Source organism: Physella acuta, unplaced genomic scaffold, assembly GCF_028476545.2.
Source record: "Physella acuta isolate Inbredline_101_S28 unplaced genomic scaffold, ASM2847654v3 ptg000831l, whole genome shotgun sequence".
Taxonomy (NCBI): Eukaryota; Metazoa; Mollusca; class Gastropoda; family Physidae; genus Physella; species Physella acuta.
The window spans coordinates 105379-119177 of NW_026732349.1; the positions used below are offsets into that span (position 1 = coordinate 105379).

General features: G+C 35.9%; 1 protein-coding gene across 1 annotated transcript; it reads left to right on the top strand.

The window, feature by feature from the left end:
- Positions 1-1551: 1551 nt before the first annotated feature.
- LOC131951833 (nucleolar protein dao-5-like) lies at positions 1552-9804 on the top strand. The gene is made up of 7 exons (XM_059314232.1): positions 1552-1701; positions 4161-4252; positions 5794-6101; positions 6200-6571; positions 6843-7115; positions 7220-7366; positions 9427-9804. The coding sequence occupies exons 2-7, from the start codon at positions 4216-4218 to the stop codon at positions 9802-9804; spliced, it is 1515 nt and encodes a 504-aa protein (XP_059170215.1). The 5' UTR covers positions 1552-1701; positions 4161-4215.
- Positions 9805-13799: the final 3995 nt, after the last annotated feature.

The following is a 13799-nucleotide window of genomic DNA, read 5'->3' on the forward strand; positions in this document are numbered from 1 at the left end:
TACTTTGCAATTATGTCCGTATGTCTATATGTGTATGTGTGTTTGTAAACACGATAACTTGAGTGCCATTACAGCTAGGTTGAATAAATTTCATATATAAGTATTATATCAAATTTGTAGTTCTGTATACATCGTTCGGCGATTTCCAATAAACGGAAGTGGAATTTATTCTACTTTCAATTTTGAAAAGCCTTAAACTTTGAGTACTGTTTCAGTTAGATTAACGAAATTTCACATGTAAGTAAATGATCTTATTGTTTGCCTTCTATCAAATTTTGATTAATTTCCGTTTACCGAAAGTGGTAATTTTTGCTATTTCCGTTTTCTCAAAAAAATGCATATGAATTTATAAAGTACTCATAATATTCCGAACTATTTTACACTTACTGTTTTTCGTTTACTTGGTGTGCATTTCGTTTTTCTACGAGATTTTATTCTATTTTAAAAACTTTAAGTAATTAAAAATAGATTTAAAATTATGTATTTATCGAGATGTGTCATATTCCGTAGTGTTATATAAGAATATTCGAGAAAGTTTAGGGGAAATCACTCCCGGTTAATTTTAATTTTCAAAAACCGGATCTGTTTTACGTTGTTCTAAAAGAATAGACTACTATTCGTTAGTAGGGGACACCCTAATAATTAATGTATTAATGCACGGCGAGACCTTAAGTTCTTTATCCAGAATACGAGAACTGGTCAGTAGAACTGTAGGATTGGTCACTTTATCCTAAAGATTATGTCGATATTAAGCCGACATGTCATGTGTTTGGATGTGATTTGAACTTGCTTTCATTAAAATGTTTCCGGTGTTTTGTGATTCGTGGTGTTCTGTTATATATTTCTCAACAAATACACGAGATTAAACAAGCAAGACAATTACAAGTGACGCAATTGATAGACTGTAGACAAACGTGACACCACTGACAGAATGTTGACAAACTTTACACCATTGACAGGCTGTAGACAAACATGAGACCATTGACTGAATGTAGACAAACATGACACCACTGACAAAATGTAGACAAACATGACACCATTGACAGAATATAGATAGACGTGACGCAATTGACATTGACTATTTATAAACTCGACACAATCGAAACACCGATGCTGTAGATAAAAGGACGACATTAACAAAGGCTGTATAAGGACGAATGTAAAAGTGGACGCCATTGACAAGAACGAAATATTTTTGAGTTAAAACATCATGAGAATCAGAGAACTTTGCGTCAGTTGTAGTGTTGTACATTGCCATCGATTTCTTAGTTGCCTCTCATATCCTGGCGATCATCGAACAGACAATGGTGGATTTTTAAAAAGTAGGGGTGGGGGGGGGGGGTCTGAGAAGGTACGCATTAGGTTGGAGTTGTTTTGAATGTTAGGTTTATTTGTTTAAACTGACAGGTCGGTTAGTGACGCTTTTTTTATGCTTTCAATAAATAAGACTTAAAACATGACCTAGACGCTAGATTTATCTCACTAGATAGAAAAAAAAGAGTTAAAGCCATAACACATTAACTCTGATCGATTAATGGGCTGGACCGAAGCTCACCAAGTTTGGTTTCTTACAACCTAAATGAATGTTTTAAGTGAACTTAGATGCTTTTTTTCTCCTTTGTGTTCAACGGGTCCTTTGTCAGATCAGACAAGCGACATCATAGCCCTAACACGTTTACAACAGTAGGACTTTGAAGAAAGGTATGGTGAGATGTTTGTAAATGTTGTTATCTTAATTATATATATATATATATATATATATATATATATATATATAGTGACACGGATAAAATTCGTTATTTCTTATTTCTTTATTTTTTTTTACTTCTTAGCGCGTAAAAATAATTAAAAATCAACAGGGAGTGATCTCCCCTAAACCTTCTCGAATATTCTAATACTCTAATATAACACTACGGGGGATGGCAACTCGGGGCATGGACAATATTTTAATCCATTTTAATCCATTATTAATAACTTAAACTTTTTATAATAGAATAGAATCTCGTCGAAACAAAGAATCGCACGCCAAATAAAATGTGCATAATAGTGCGGGATATAATTAGTACTTTGTAAATTCACTTGCTTTTTTTTTTAGAAATCGGAAAAAGCGTAAATTACTACTGCCGGTAGACGGAATTTTACTCAAAATTTGAAAGATGGCAGAGAATTAGATCTTTTACTTACATGTGAAATTTCATTTATCTATCTGAAATAGTACTCAAGGTATAGGCTTTTGAAAAATTCAAAGAAGAAAAAGTTCCACTTCCGTTTATTGGAAATCACTCAAAAGTTGATACGGATCTACGATTTTGATATAATAATTATTTATGAAATTTCTTCAACCTAGCTGTAAGGGTAATCAAGTTCTTGTGATTTTTTTGAGAAATCCGAAAGAGGAAAAATTACTACTTCCGGTCAACGGAAATTACTCAAAATTTGAAAGACGGCAGAATATTAGATCTTTTACTTACATGTAAAATTTCATTTATCTATCTTGAATACTACTCAAGTTATAGGCTTTTGATAAATTCAAAAAAGAAAAAGCTCTACTTTCGGTTATCGGAAATCACTCAAAAGTTGATACGGATCTACGATTTTGATATAGTACTTATATATGAAATTTCATCAACCTAGCTGTAACGGTACTCATGTTAAATTATAATAATAAATAAATTAGAAAATTATTATTGTTTTGTTTTTTGTTAAAGTCCGAAACAATACTAAACAATCAGGATTTTATAACCATATTAATTATCAATTTCAATTACACGATGCATGATTTTTCAAATTTTTAATTGGCCCAACTAATACATTTGAGACTAAGCTCGTCTGGGTACAAAGTTACAATACCTAGTACATAGAGCTACAATCACTGGTACATAGAACCACAATCACTGGTACATAGAGCTACAATTACAGGTAGTAGAACTACAATCACATGTAGAAGAAATACAATCCGCGGTACATAAAACAACAATCACAGGTAGTAGAATCCCATAAACATAGAACAACAATCACAGGAAAGGGACATCTAGATGTTAGATTTAGATTTTTGTCATAGCTTTATTTGAGAAAGGGGCAATCTATGTTTTTACTTATATTAGACTGAGATATAGGCCATTTATATATATATACGATCAGTGAGGTAGTTCCACCTCTTTTTTGAAACTGAAATATAAGCAATATAGATGTGCAATATGTGAGGTAGTTCCACCTCTCTTTTGAAACTGAAATATAAGCAATATAGATGTGCAATATGTGAGGTTGTTCCACCTCTCAGCTGTAAAAAAAACCACAAAATGAGTTCTACATTTTAACTTTCTCGTATACAGATTATAGAGAAAGTATTGTAATCGTGCACAAGAATCACATGAAATTTTAAGAGTTTACACCTTTTTCACATCAGCCCTTCATCACATCCGGAGGTTAGGGAACTTCATTTAATCGGGCAAAAAATATAATTCCAGATTTTTCTAAATTTTGGCGTTTTATGCGTAATGTATTCGTAAAAACTAGACCATGCAATTCTGTCCGTATGTCTGTGTGTGTGTGAGTGTGTATGTTTTTCTGTAAACATAATATAACTTGAGTACCGTCGCAGCTAGGTGGATGAAATTTCATACATAAGTATTATATCACTTTTATAATTCAGTTTCAAATTTTCATTGATTTCTGATAACCAGAAGTGCAACTTATTCTACTTTCAATTTTTCAAAAGCCCATAAGTTGAGTACTGTTTCAGATAGATTAATAAAATTTCACTTATAAGTGTCAAATTTGAGTAGTTTCATTTGACCAGAAGTTGTAATTTTCACTATTTCCAATTTCTAAAAAAAAAAAAAACGCATGTGAATTTATAAAGTACTAATAATATTCCGCACTATTATACAAATATTGTATGGCGTTCACATGGTGTGCAATTCTATTTTTTTCAGATTTTATTATATTTTTAAAAGTTTAAGTAATTAAAAATGGATTAATAATCATGTCTATATCGAGATGTTCCATCTCCCGTAGTGTTATTTACGAATATTTGAGAACGTTTATGTAAGATCACTTCCAGTTTAACTTACTTTAATGAACTATAACGCTAAATAAATTAACCGCTTTGTAACATTCATCACAATATCGATAACGTCAGGAATTTTATGTTTGGATAGGTCGGGAATCCATCACTTGAATCCTTCAACATCTGTGTAAGTCAGGAATCCAACCATGAAGCTCATCCACACAGCTTTTCTTCTTGTCTGCTGTAAGTCTGTTTTCATTCTATCAATGGTTGCTATAGTAACTCTTGCTTTATACTCTCATCAGTGATGTTGTAGAACTTGCTTATGTCTGGTCTTATCCTTTGTGCCCTCTGTTTTATCTGGCATCTCTCCAGGGGGGGGGGGGACCACCCCTTGAGCACGTCTACCATCCCTAGGAACAAAATGGTAAAAAAAAATATGTTATATATAAAATGCATGATATAATCAATTGCCCACTCGCCACCCGTAAGTTGAAATGGTCACATGCCCTCCCTTGGTAAACATGTGTAGGGACGCTTACCACAAGTTTTTCCTTTGATGTGTGTTCTTTGTCATCGTTCAGTAGTTGGGTTGGGGGTGGACTAAACCAAGTAACACTCTTTAGCGGTGACGCCCAGGCTAATAGCATGTGCCCTTCTATCATTTCTGAATCATTTCCTTAGAATCACATTCCCTCAACACAGGTGTAGAGAACTACAATCACAGATAGTAGAACTACGATCACAGGTAGTAGAACTACAATCACAGGTAGTAGAACTAGTAAAAATACAATTACGTGTAGAGTAACTACAATTAAAGGTACTAGGTCAACAATAACAGGTATATAGAACAACGATCACAGGTACAAAGAATAACAATTACAGTTACATAGAACAAAGAACTACAATCACTGGTAGTAGAAATAAAATCACTGTTAGTATAACTAAAATCAATTGTAGTAGAACTACAATAAATGGTAGAAGAACAACAATCACAGGAACAATATTGGGTAAGGTAAGTAGCTGAAACAAGGGATAATTAAAACATATTCCTCGATCATATCTCACACGACACACACAACAATTCTTTCTCATACATCACTCGACACACATCACAACCCTATCTCATACATCACGCGAAACACATCACGCCTCTTTGTCATACATCACATGACTCATATCACAACTCTTTTTTTCATACATCACACGATTCACATTACTACTCTTTATCAAACAGATGTGTCACAGTCGAATTTGTCTTTTTTTTAGATCCCGTTGGTGTCTTGATTTCAGTTTAAGACATCTTTATCGTCATGATACAGGATGTTATGTTGGTTTATTGGGTTGTAGTGTCGCCACGCTATGGGAAATACATTCTGGGTATAGCTGTGATTGGCATAGTATAACATTTGGCTTAGACTTAAGAATTAGAGCCAGAGTTAGGTATATGGTTAGCATTGGGGCTTGAATTTTAAGGGAAGGACTACGAATATTGGACAAGCTGTCAGACATTAACAAGCTTAAATAGTACCACCACATTATCACACCAGAACAGCTACAACCATATTATGACGGTACCGTAATAGTACTATAATAGTATAATAGCAGTACTGTAACAGTACCATGAGAGTACTATATAAACACTATAACGTTGCCTAACAGTTCCACAACAGCACCATAAAAGAACCCTAAATGTGCATTAATATTTCCGTAACGGTACTATAACAGCACCACAAATGTTCCATAGTCTGTCCTGTAAATGTTTTCAACCTGTCTTATTCCAGGCATCCTCGTCACACAAGCCATTGAGAACAAGCTGGGCCAACTTTTGAATGTGGCCAAACGTGATGGCCATCAGGAGCATGTTGATCAAGGACTTGAACCGGAAGTTAAACTCAGTTTCCGATCAAAACTGGTCAAAAATGTACCTAAAGTTAAGGCAGACAAACCAAAGCCGGCCAAAGATGTACCTAAAGTAAAGGCAGACAATTCAACGCTGGCCGCAGAAGTACCTAAAGTTAAGGCAGACAAATCAAAGCTAGCCAAAGATGTACCTAAAGTTAAGGCAGACGAATCAAAGCCGGCCAAAAATGTACCTAAACTTAAGCAAACAAATCAAAGCCGGCCAAAGATGTAACTAAACTTAATGCAGACAAATCAAAGCTGGCCAAAAATGTACCTAAAGTTAAGGCAGACAAATCAAAGCCGGTCAAAGAAGTACCTAAAGTTAATGCAGACAATTCAAAGCTGGCCGAAGAAGTACCTAAAGTAAATGCAGACAAATCAAAGCTGGCCGCAGAAGTACCTAAAGTAAAGGCAGACAATTCAACGCTAGCCGCTGAAGTACCTAAAGTTAAGGCAGACAAATTAAAGTTAGCCAAAGATGTACCTAAAGTTAAGGCAGACAAATCACAGCTGGCCAAAAATGTACCTAAAGTTAAGGCAAACAAATCAAAGCCGGCCAAAAATGTACCTAAACTTAATGCAGACAAATCAAAGCTGGCCAAAGAAGTACCTAAAGTTAAGGCAGACACATCAAAGCTGGCTGAAGAAGATCCTAAAGTAAAGCAGACACAACAATGCTGGCCGAAGATGTACCTAAAGTTAAGGCAGACAAATCAAAGCCGGCCAAAGAAGTACCTAAAGTTAAGGCAGACAAATCAACGCTGGCCAAAGAAGTACCTAAAATTAAGGCAGACACATCAAAGCTAGCCGAAGAAGTACCTAAAGTAAATCAGACAATTCAACGCTAGCCGCTGAAGTACCTAAAGTTAAGGCAGACAAATCAAAGTTAGCCAAAGATGTACCTAAAGTTAAGGCAAACAAATCAAAGCCGGCCAAAAATGTACCTAAACTTAATGCAGACAAATCAAAGCTGGCCAATGAAGTACCTAAAGTTAAGGCAGACACATCAAAGCTGGCTGAAGAAGATCCTAAAGTTAAGGCAGACACAACAATGCTGGCCGAAGATGTACCTAAAGTTAAGGCAGACAAATCAAAGCCGGCCAAAGAAGTACCTAAAGTTAAGGCAGACAAATCAACGCTGGCCAAAGAAGTACCTAAAATTAAGGCAGACACATCAAAGCTAGCCGAAGAAGTACCTAAAGTAAATCAGACAATTCAACGCTAGCCGCTGAAGTACCTAAAGTTAAGGCAGACAAATCAAAGTTAGCCAAAGATGTACCTAAAGTTAAGGCAGACAAATCACAGCTGGCCAAAAATGTACCTAAAGTTAAGGCAAACAAATCAAAGCCGGCCAAAAATGTACCTAAACTTAATGCAGACAAATCAAAGCTGGCCAAAGAAGTACCTAAAGTTAAGGCAGACACATCAAAGCTGGCTGAAGAAGATCCTAAAGTAAAGCAGACACAACAATGCTGGCCGAAGATGTACCTAAAGTTAAGGCAGACAAATCAAAGCCGGCCAAAGAAGTACCTAAAGTTAAGGCAGACAAATCAACGCTGGCCAAAGAAGTACCTAAAATTAAGGCAGACACATCAAAGCTAGCCGAAGAAGTACCTAAAGTAAATCAGACAATTCAACGCTAGCCGCTGAAGTACCTAAAGTTAAGGCAGACAAATCAAAGCCGGCCAAAGAAGTACCTAAAGTTAAGGCAGACAAATCAACGCTGGCCAAAGAAGTACCTAAAATTAAGGCAGACACATCAAAGCTAGCCGAAGAAGTACCTAAAGTAAATCAGACAATTCAACGCTAGCCGCTGAAGTACCTAAAGTTAAGGCAGACAAATCAAAGTTAGCCAAAGATGTACCTAAAGTTAATGCAGACAATTCAAAGCTGGCCGAAGAAGTACCTAAAGTAAAGGCAGACAATTCAACGCTAGCGGCAGAAGTACCCAAAGTTAAGGCAGACACATCAAAGCTGTCCGAAGATGTACCTAAAGTTAAGGCAGACACATCAAAGTTGGCCACAGATGTGCCTGGAGTTAAGTCAGACAAATCAACGTAGGCCGAATATTTACTTAAAATTAAGGCAGACATTTCAAAGCTGGCCGAAGATGAAGCTAAAGTTAAGGCAGACAAATCAGAGCCGCCACAGATGTACCTAATCTTAATGCAGACAAATCAAAGCCGGCCAAAGATTTACTTAAAATTAATGCAGACAAATCAAAGCCGGCCAAAGAAGTACCTAAAGTAAAGGAAGACAAATCAAAGTTGGCCGAGAAAATACCTAAAGTTAAGGCAGACAAATCAAAGCCGGCCAAAAATGTACCTAAAGTTAAGGCAAACAAATCAAAGCCGGCCAAAAATGTACCTAAACTTAATACAGACAAATCAAAGCTGGCCAAAGAAGTACCTAAAGTTAAGGCAGACACATCAAAGCTGGCCGAAGATGTACCTAAAGTTAATGCAGACAATTCAATGCTGGCCGCAGAAGTACCTAAAGTTATAGCAGACAAATCAAAGCCGGCCAAAGAAATACCTAACGTAAAGGCAGACAAATCAAAGTTGGCCGAGAAAATACCTAAAGTTAAGGCAGACAAATCAAAGCTAGCCAAAGATGTACCTAAAGTTAAGGCAGACACATCAAAGCTGGCCGAAGATTTACTTAAAGTTAAGGCAGACAAATCAAAGCCGGCCAAAGATGTGCCTAAAGTTAAGGCAGAGAAATCAAAGCCGGCCAAGGATGTACCTAAAGTTAAGGCAGACAAATCAAAGCTGGCCAAAGAAGTGCCTAAAGTTTAGGCAGACAAATCAAAGCTAGCCAAAAATGTACCTAAAAATAAGGCAGACACATCAAAGCTGGCCAAAGATGTACCTAAAAATAAGGCAGACACATCAAAGCTGGCCAAAGATGTACCTAAAGTTAAGTCAGACAAATCAAAGTAGGCCGAATATTTACTTAAAATTAAGGCAGACATTTCAAAGCTGGCCGAAGATGAAGCTAAAGTTAAGGCAGACAAATCAGAGCCGGCCACAGATGTACCTAAACTTAATGCAGACAAATCAAAGCCGGCCAAAGATTTAATAAAAATTAATGCAGACAAATCAAAGCCGGCCAAAGAAGTACCTAAAGTAAAGGCAGACAAATCAAAGTTGGCCGAGAAAATACCTAAAGTTAAGGCAGACAAATCAAAGCCGGCCAAAAATGTACCTAAAGTTAAGGCAAACAAATCAAAGCCGGCCAAAAATGTACCTAAACTTAATACAGACAAATCAAAGCTGGCCAAAGAAGTACCTAAAGTTAAGGCAGACACATCAAAGCTGGCCGAAGATGTACCTAAAGTTAATGCAGACAATTCAATGCTGGCCGCAGAAGTACCAAAAGTTATAGCAGACAAATCAAAGCCGGCCAAAGAAATACCTAAAGTAAAGGCAGACAAATCAAAGTTGGCCGAGAAAATACCTAAAGTTAAGGCAGACAAATCAAAGCTAGCCAAAGATGTACCTAAAGTTAAGGCAGACACATCAAAGCTGGCCGAAGATTTACTTAAAGTTAAGGCAGACAAATCAAAGCCGGCCAAAGATGTGCCTAAAGTTAAGGCAGAGAAATCAAAGCCGGCCAAGGATGTACCTAAAGTTAAGGCAGACAAATCAAAGCTGGCCAAAGAAGTGCCTAAAGTTAAGGCAGACAAATCAAAGCTAGCCAAAAATGTACCTAAAAATAAGGCAGACACATCAAAGCTGACCAAAGATGTACCTAAAAATAAGGCAGACACATCAAAGCTGGCCAAAGATGTACTTAAAGTTAAGTCAGACAAATCAAAGTTGGCCGAAGATTTACTTAAAGTTAAGGCAGACATTTCAAAGCTGGCCGAATTATTAAATTTGAACTGAATGAGTAGGCACTTCTATTCACACGCGTCATCATGGCAAAAGTGCATCATCACGTTCAATAGGTGCGCAATGGTTTTTAATCATGTAACTCTATTGTAAATAAAAACATGTAAAGTACTAAAAAGAATTTCATGAAAAACGTTTTAATAACAAGCTTTTATGTAATAATGAACTAAAAAGGAGAAAATAAATTATACACTTGTACACCAACTACGAACCGTATCTGTCAGTTAGAAGTGCCTGCAATTTCGCTTGGGCGTTTCGATCTAGACAGACTGACGACTGACGACAGACTGTCGACGGAGGAAGTGAGTTAAATAATTGTTACTTTCTATACAGAGTACAGAGAAAGTATTGTAAGCGTGCACAAAGTTCACATGAAATTTTGACAATTTTCACTGATTTACACCTCAGTCCTTGATCACATCCGGATTATAGAGGATTTATTTTAATCGGGCAAAAATTATAAATCCCGATATATCTAAATTTTGGGTTTTCCAGCCGGAAAAAACTGTACTTTGCAATTCTGTCCGTATGTCTCTGTGTGTGTATGTGTGTCTGTAAACAAGATAACTTGAGGACCATTACAGCTAGGTTGAATAAATTTCATATATAAGTATTATATCATTTTTATAGTTCTGTATACATTTTTCGGCGATTTCCAATAAACGGAAGTGAAATTTATTCTACTTTCAATCTTTCAAAAGCCTATAACTTTGAGTACTGTTTCAGTTAGATTAACGAAAATTCACATGTAACTAAATGATCTTATTCTTTGCCTTCTATCAAATTTTGATTAATTTCCGTTTACCGAAAGTAGTAATTTTCGTTATTTCCGATTTCTCAAAAAAACCGCATATGAATTTATAAAGTACTCATTATATTCCGAACTATTTTACACTTACTGTTTTTCGTTCACTTGGTAGGCAATTCTTTTTCCTACGAGATTTTATTCTATTTTAAAAACTTTAAGTAATTAAAAATGGATTAAAAATTATGTCTATATCGAGATGTGCCATCTCCCGTAGTGTTTAGAAACTTTAGGGGAGATCACTCCCGGTTTATTTTAATTTTCAAAAACCGGATCATTTGATTCCGTTTTTAGATTGTTCTAAAAGAATAGACTACTTGTCATTAGTTGGAGATACCCTAATAATTAATTTTTCTGTATATTTTAGTGTTAAGGTTAAATCGCTATATAAGGTCACTAGCTGTATCCCGTGCTCCGCCACGGTAAATCTTATTTAAATGTACCAACATGGGAACAGAACAAAACTAAACACAACACAAACGAACGCAAAAAAAAACACAAACGAAAAAACAAACACAACACTCATAACATAAACACAATTCAAATGCAATCATAAAGGCATATTGCTCACAGTCTAGCCCGTAGCGCCAAATCGCGCCCTTTCCGGTGATTTGCACCACCCTCAAACTTTCGATTTGCACCCCTGTCCCCCCCCCCCCGCCCTAAAACTTTCGATTTCCACCACCCCCCTCGCAATTTTTTTCCAACCCACTTTGGCGCCCCCTAAGGTCGGCACCCGGGGACGTATGCCCCCCCCCCCTCGCTACGCCTCTCCTATAAAACCCCTAGCTTGTCCGCAAACCGAAAGATAGAATAATAATTAGTAAACAGTATAAATAATAGGCAGTATTTAAAATATCCGTGTTTTACCTACAAATTCAAATTTTCAAATTTATTCAAATTTATTCAAATTTATTCAAATTTATTCAAATTTATTCAAATTTATTCAAACAACGGTTACAATTGTAGGCACAAAGGCCTTTTTTCACATTGGCCGTTTAAACAAATAAAGCAATTCAATAACACATAGCAGTAACACATAGCACTGAAAATGTGGAATAAAGAAACAATGGTACATAGCTATCATACATAATGAGATAAAAAAGAGAATATAATAGATGAATGAGAATTGTTACAATGAGTCAGTTAGGTCATTAAATAATTTTAGTTTTAATTTAGATTTGAATATATTTTCAGATCTAGATAGCTTTATTTTATTAGGAAGATTGTTCCACAAATTAGAACCAGAGTAGGCGAAGCTATGTTTTTGGAAAAAGGTTGAATAAGGGAATGGTAAATTGAGACGACGATTTAATTTTATGTTAAAAGAAAATAGATCTGATAAGTAAGAGGGGGCTGTTTCGTGGAATATTTTATATAAGAAAATTGATTTAGTATATATTATCTTTTTATTTAATGGAAGTATTTTAGTTGTAAGAAAAGAATCCAGACTACTAGACAAGCCAGTAACCAGTTTTATAGCCCTTTTTTGTAAAGAAAGAAGAGGACGCTGCTTAGATATAAAGCTGCCGCTCCACACTACAGAAGCATAATCCAACCTGGATTGAATAAAAGCCTCATAAAAAACCAGCCTGCTCCTATAGTTGAGAAAGTTCTTTATCCTTGCTAACTGAAAGGTTGTCTTTAATAAGGACATTCTTAGAAAATGAATATGGTCAGACCAAGTGAGGTTGTGATCTATAAACAATCCTAGGCATTTGTAACTGTCTACCTGTTCAATGTTTGAATTGTCTATAGTAATGTTTAATGCGGTGGATGGAAGACGAAGGCGTTTCTGGTGAGTTGTAATAAACATTGACTTGGTTTTATCGGGGTGAAGTTTCATTTTGTTAAATTTTGTCCAAGTTGCAAGCTGATTGGCACATGTTTGAAGTTTGTAACTGAGTGACTCAGCACTGTCTGCAAAACATGCAAAGAAGTATCATCAGCGAACATCTCGCACTGACCAGCGTCAATATGTAATGGAAGATCATTAATGTATAAAGAAAAAAGTAAAGGACCTAAGATTGAGCCCTGTGGAACCCCTATATTAACATATTTCTGTGAAGAGATGGTATTAAGGTGAAACACGCGTTGAGATCGGTTAGATAAAAAGGAGTGAAGTAACCTAACTGTAAAGTCGTGGAATTTGTATGGAATTAGTTTTTTAAGAAGTATGGTGTGATCAATAGAATCAAAGGCTTTTCTGAAATCGACAAACAGCGAGCCACAGAGTAGGTTTTTGTTAATATTTATAAGCCAGTTTTCATTCATCTTAATCAGAGCAGTGTGACAAGAATGAAACTTTCTAAACCCAGACTGATTACTATGGAAAAGCTTGAACTTTTCTAGGTAATATGAAATGCATTTGTTTATATGTATTTCTAGTGGCTTGGAGAGGGAAGAAAGTATAGAAATTGGCCTGTAGTTATTAGCATCTTGGATGTTACCTTTTTTGTGTAGTGGTATAACCTTAGCATGCTTAAAATGTGTCGGGTAATAATGCTTGGCAATACAGAGGTTATAGACATAGGTTAAAACTTCGGAAATTATTGGAGCTGAAATCTTCAATACATTATTAGAAATATCATCAAACGAAGTTGTTGAAGACGGTTTAAGAGATCTTAGGCTAACATAAACTTCATGAACAGTGAGAATCGGAATGATCAGCTCTGTCCTACCACGGTGAGCAGAATTACAAAATTTTTTAAGCTCCTCACTGATTGTGTAATCAGCATCTGTGTTGAGCGCTACAGATGATATAAAATGATTGTTAAAGTCATCAGCAGATATCTGGCAATGTCCAGCTGTATTACATGTGCGTTTTTTTCTAATTATTTGATTTATAGCAGTCCAGATAGATTTGGAATTAGGTTTCCCTGACAGCAGCTTATTAAAATACTCCTTCTTCGACCTACGCACGAGCAGTTTGACATAATTTCGCTGCCTACAAAAGTCCTCAGAAGTTCCATAACGTTTAAGCCAGTCTCTTTTATTAATTGCAGATTCGATATTGTTGTTAAACCAAGAAGGTTTGTATGTAGTCTTAACTCTTTTAGAGATTTTAGGAATATGTTTGTCATATATAGTATAGAAAATACGCAGCCATTCAGAAATGGCAAGATCGGGACAATTATAATTGTATACATTGCAGAAGGGGGCAGCCAATAAATCCGAAAGAAAA

What these genes read in the sequence shown, in the direction of transcription:
- LOC131951833 (XM_059314232.1), top strand. Translation starts at nt 4,216, where the DNA reads ATGAAGCTCATCCACACAGCTTTTCTTCTTGTCTGCT. An exon ending in AATCAAAGCCGGCCAAAAAT is followed by an intron (nt 6,102 to 6,199) that starts GTACCTAAACTT and finishes CCTAAAGTTAAG; the next exon opens with GCAGACAAATCAAAGCCGGT. An exon ending in TGGCTGAAGAAGATCCTAAA is followed by an intron (nt 6,572 to 6,842) that starts GTAAAGCAGACA and finishes AACAAATCAAAG; the next exon opens with CCGGCCAAAAATGTACCTAA.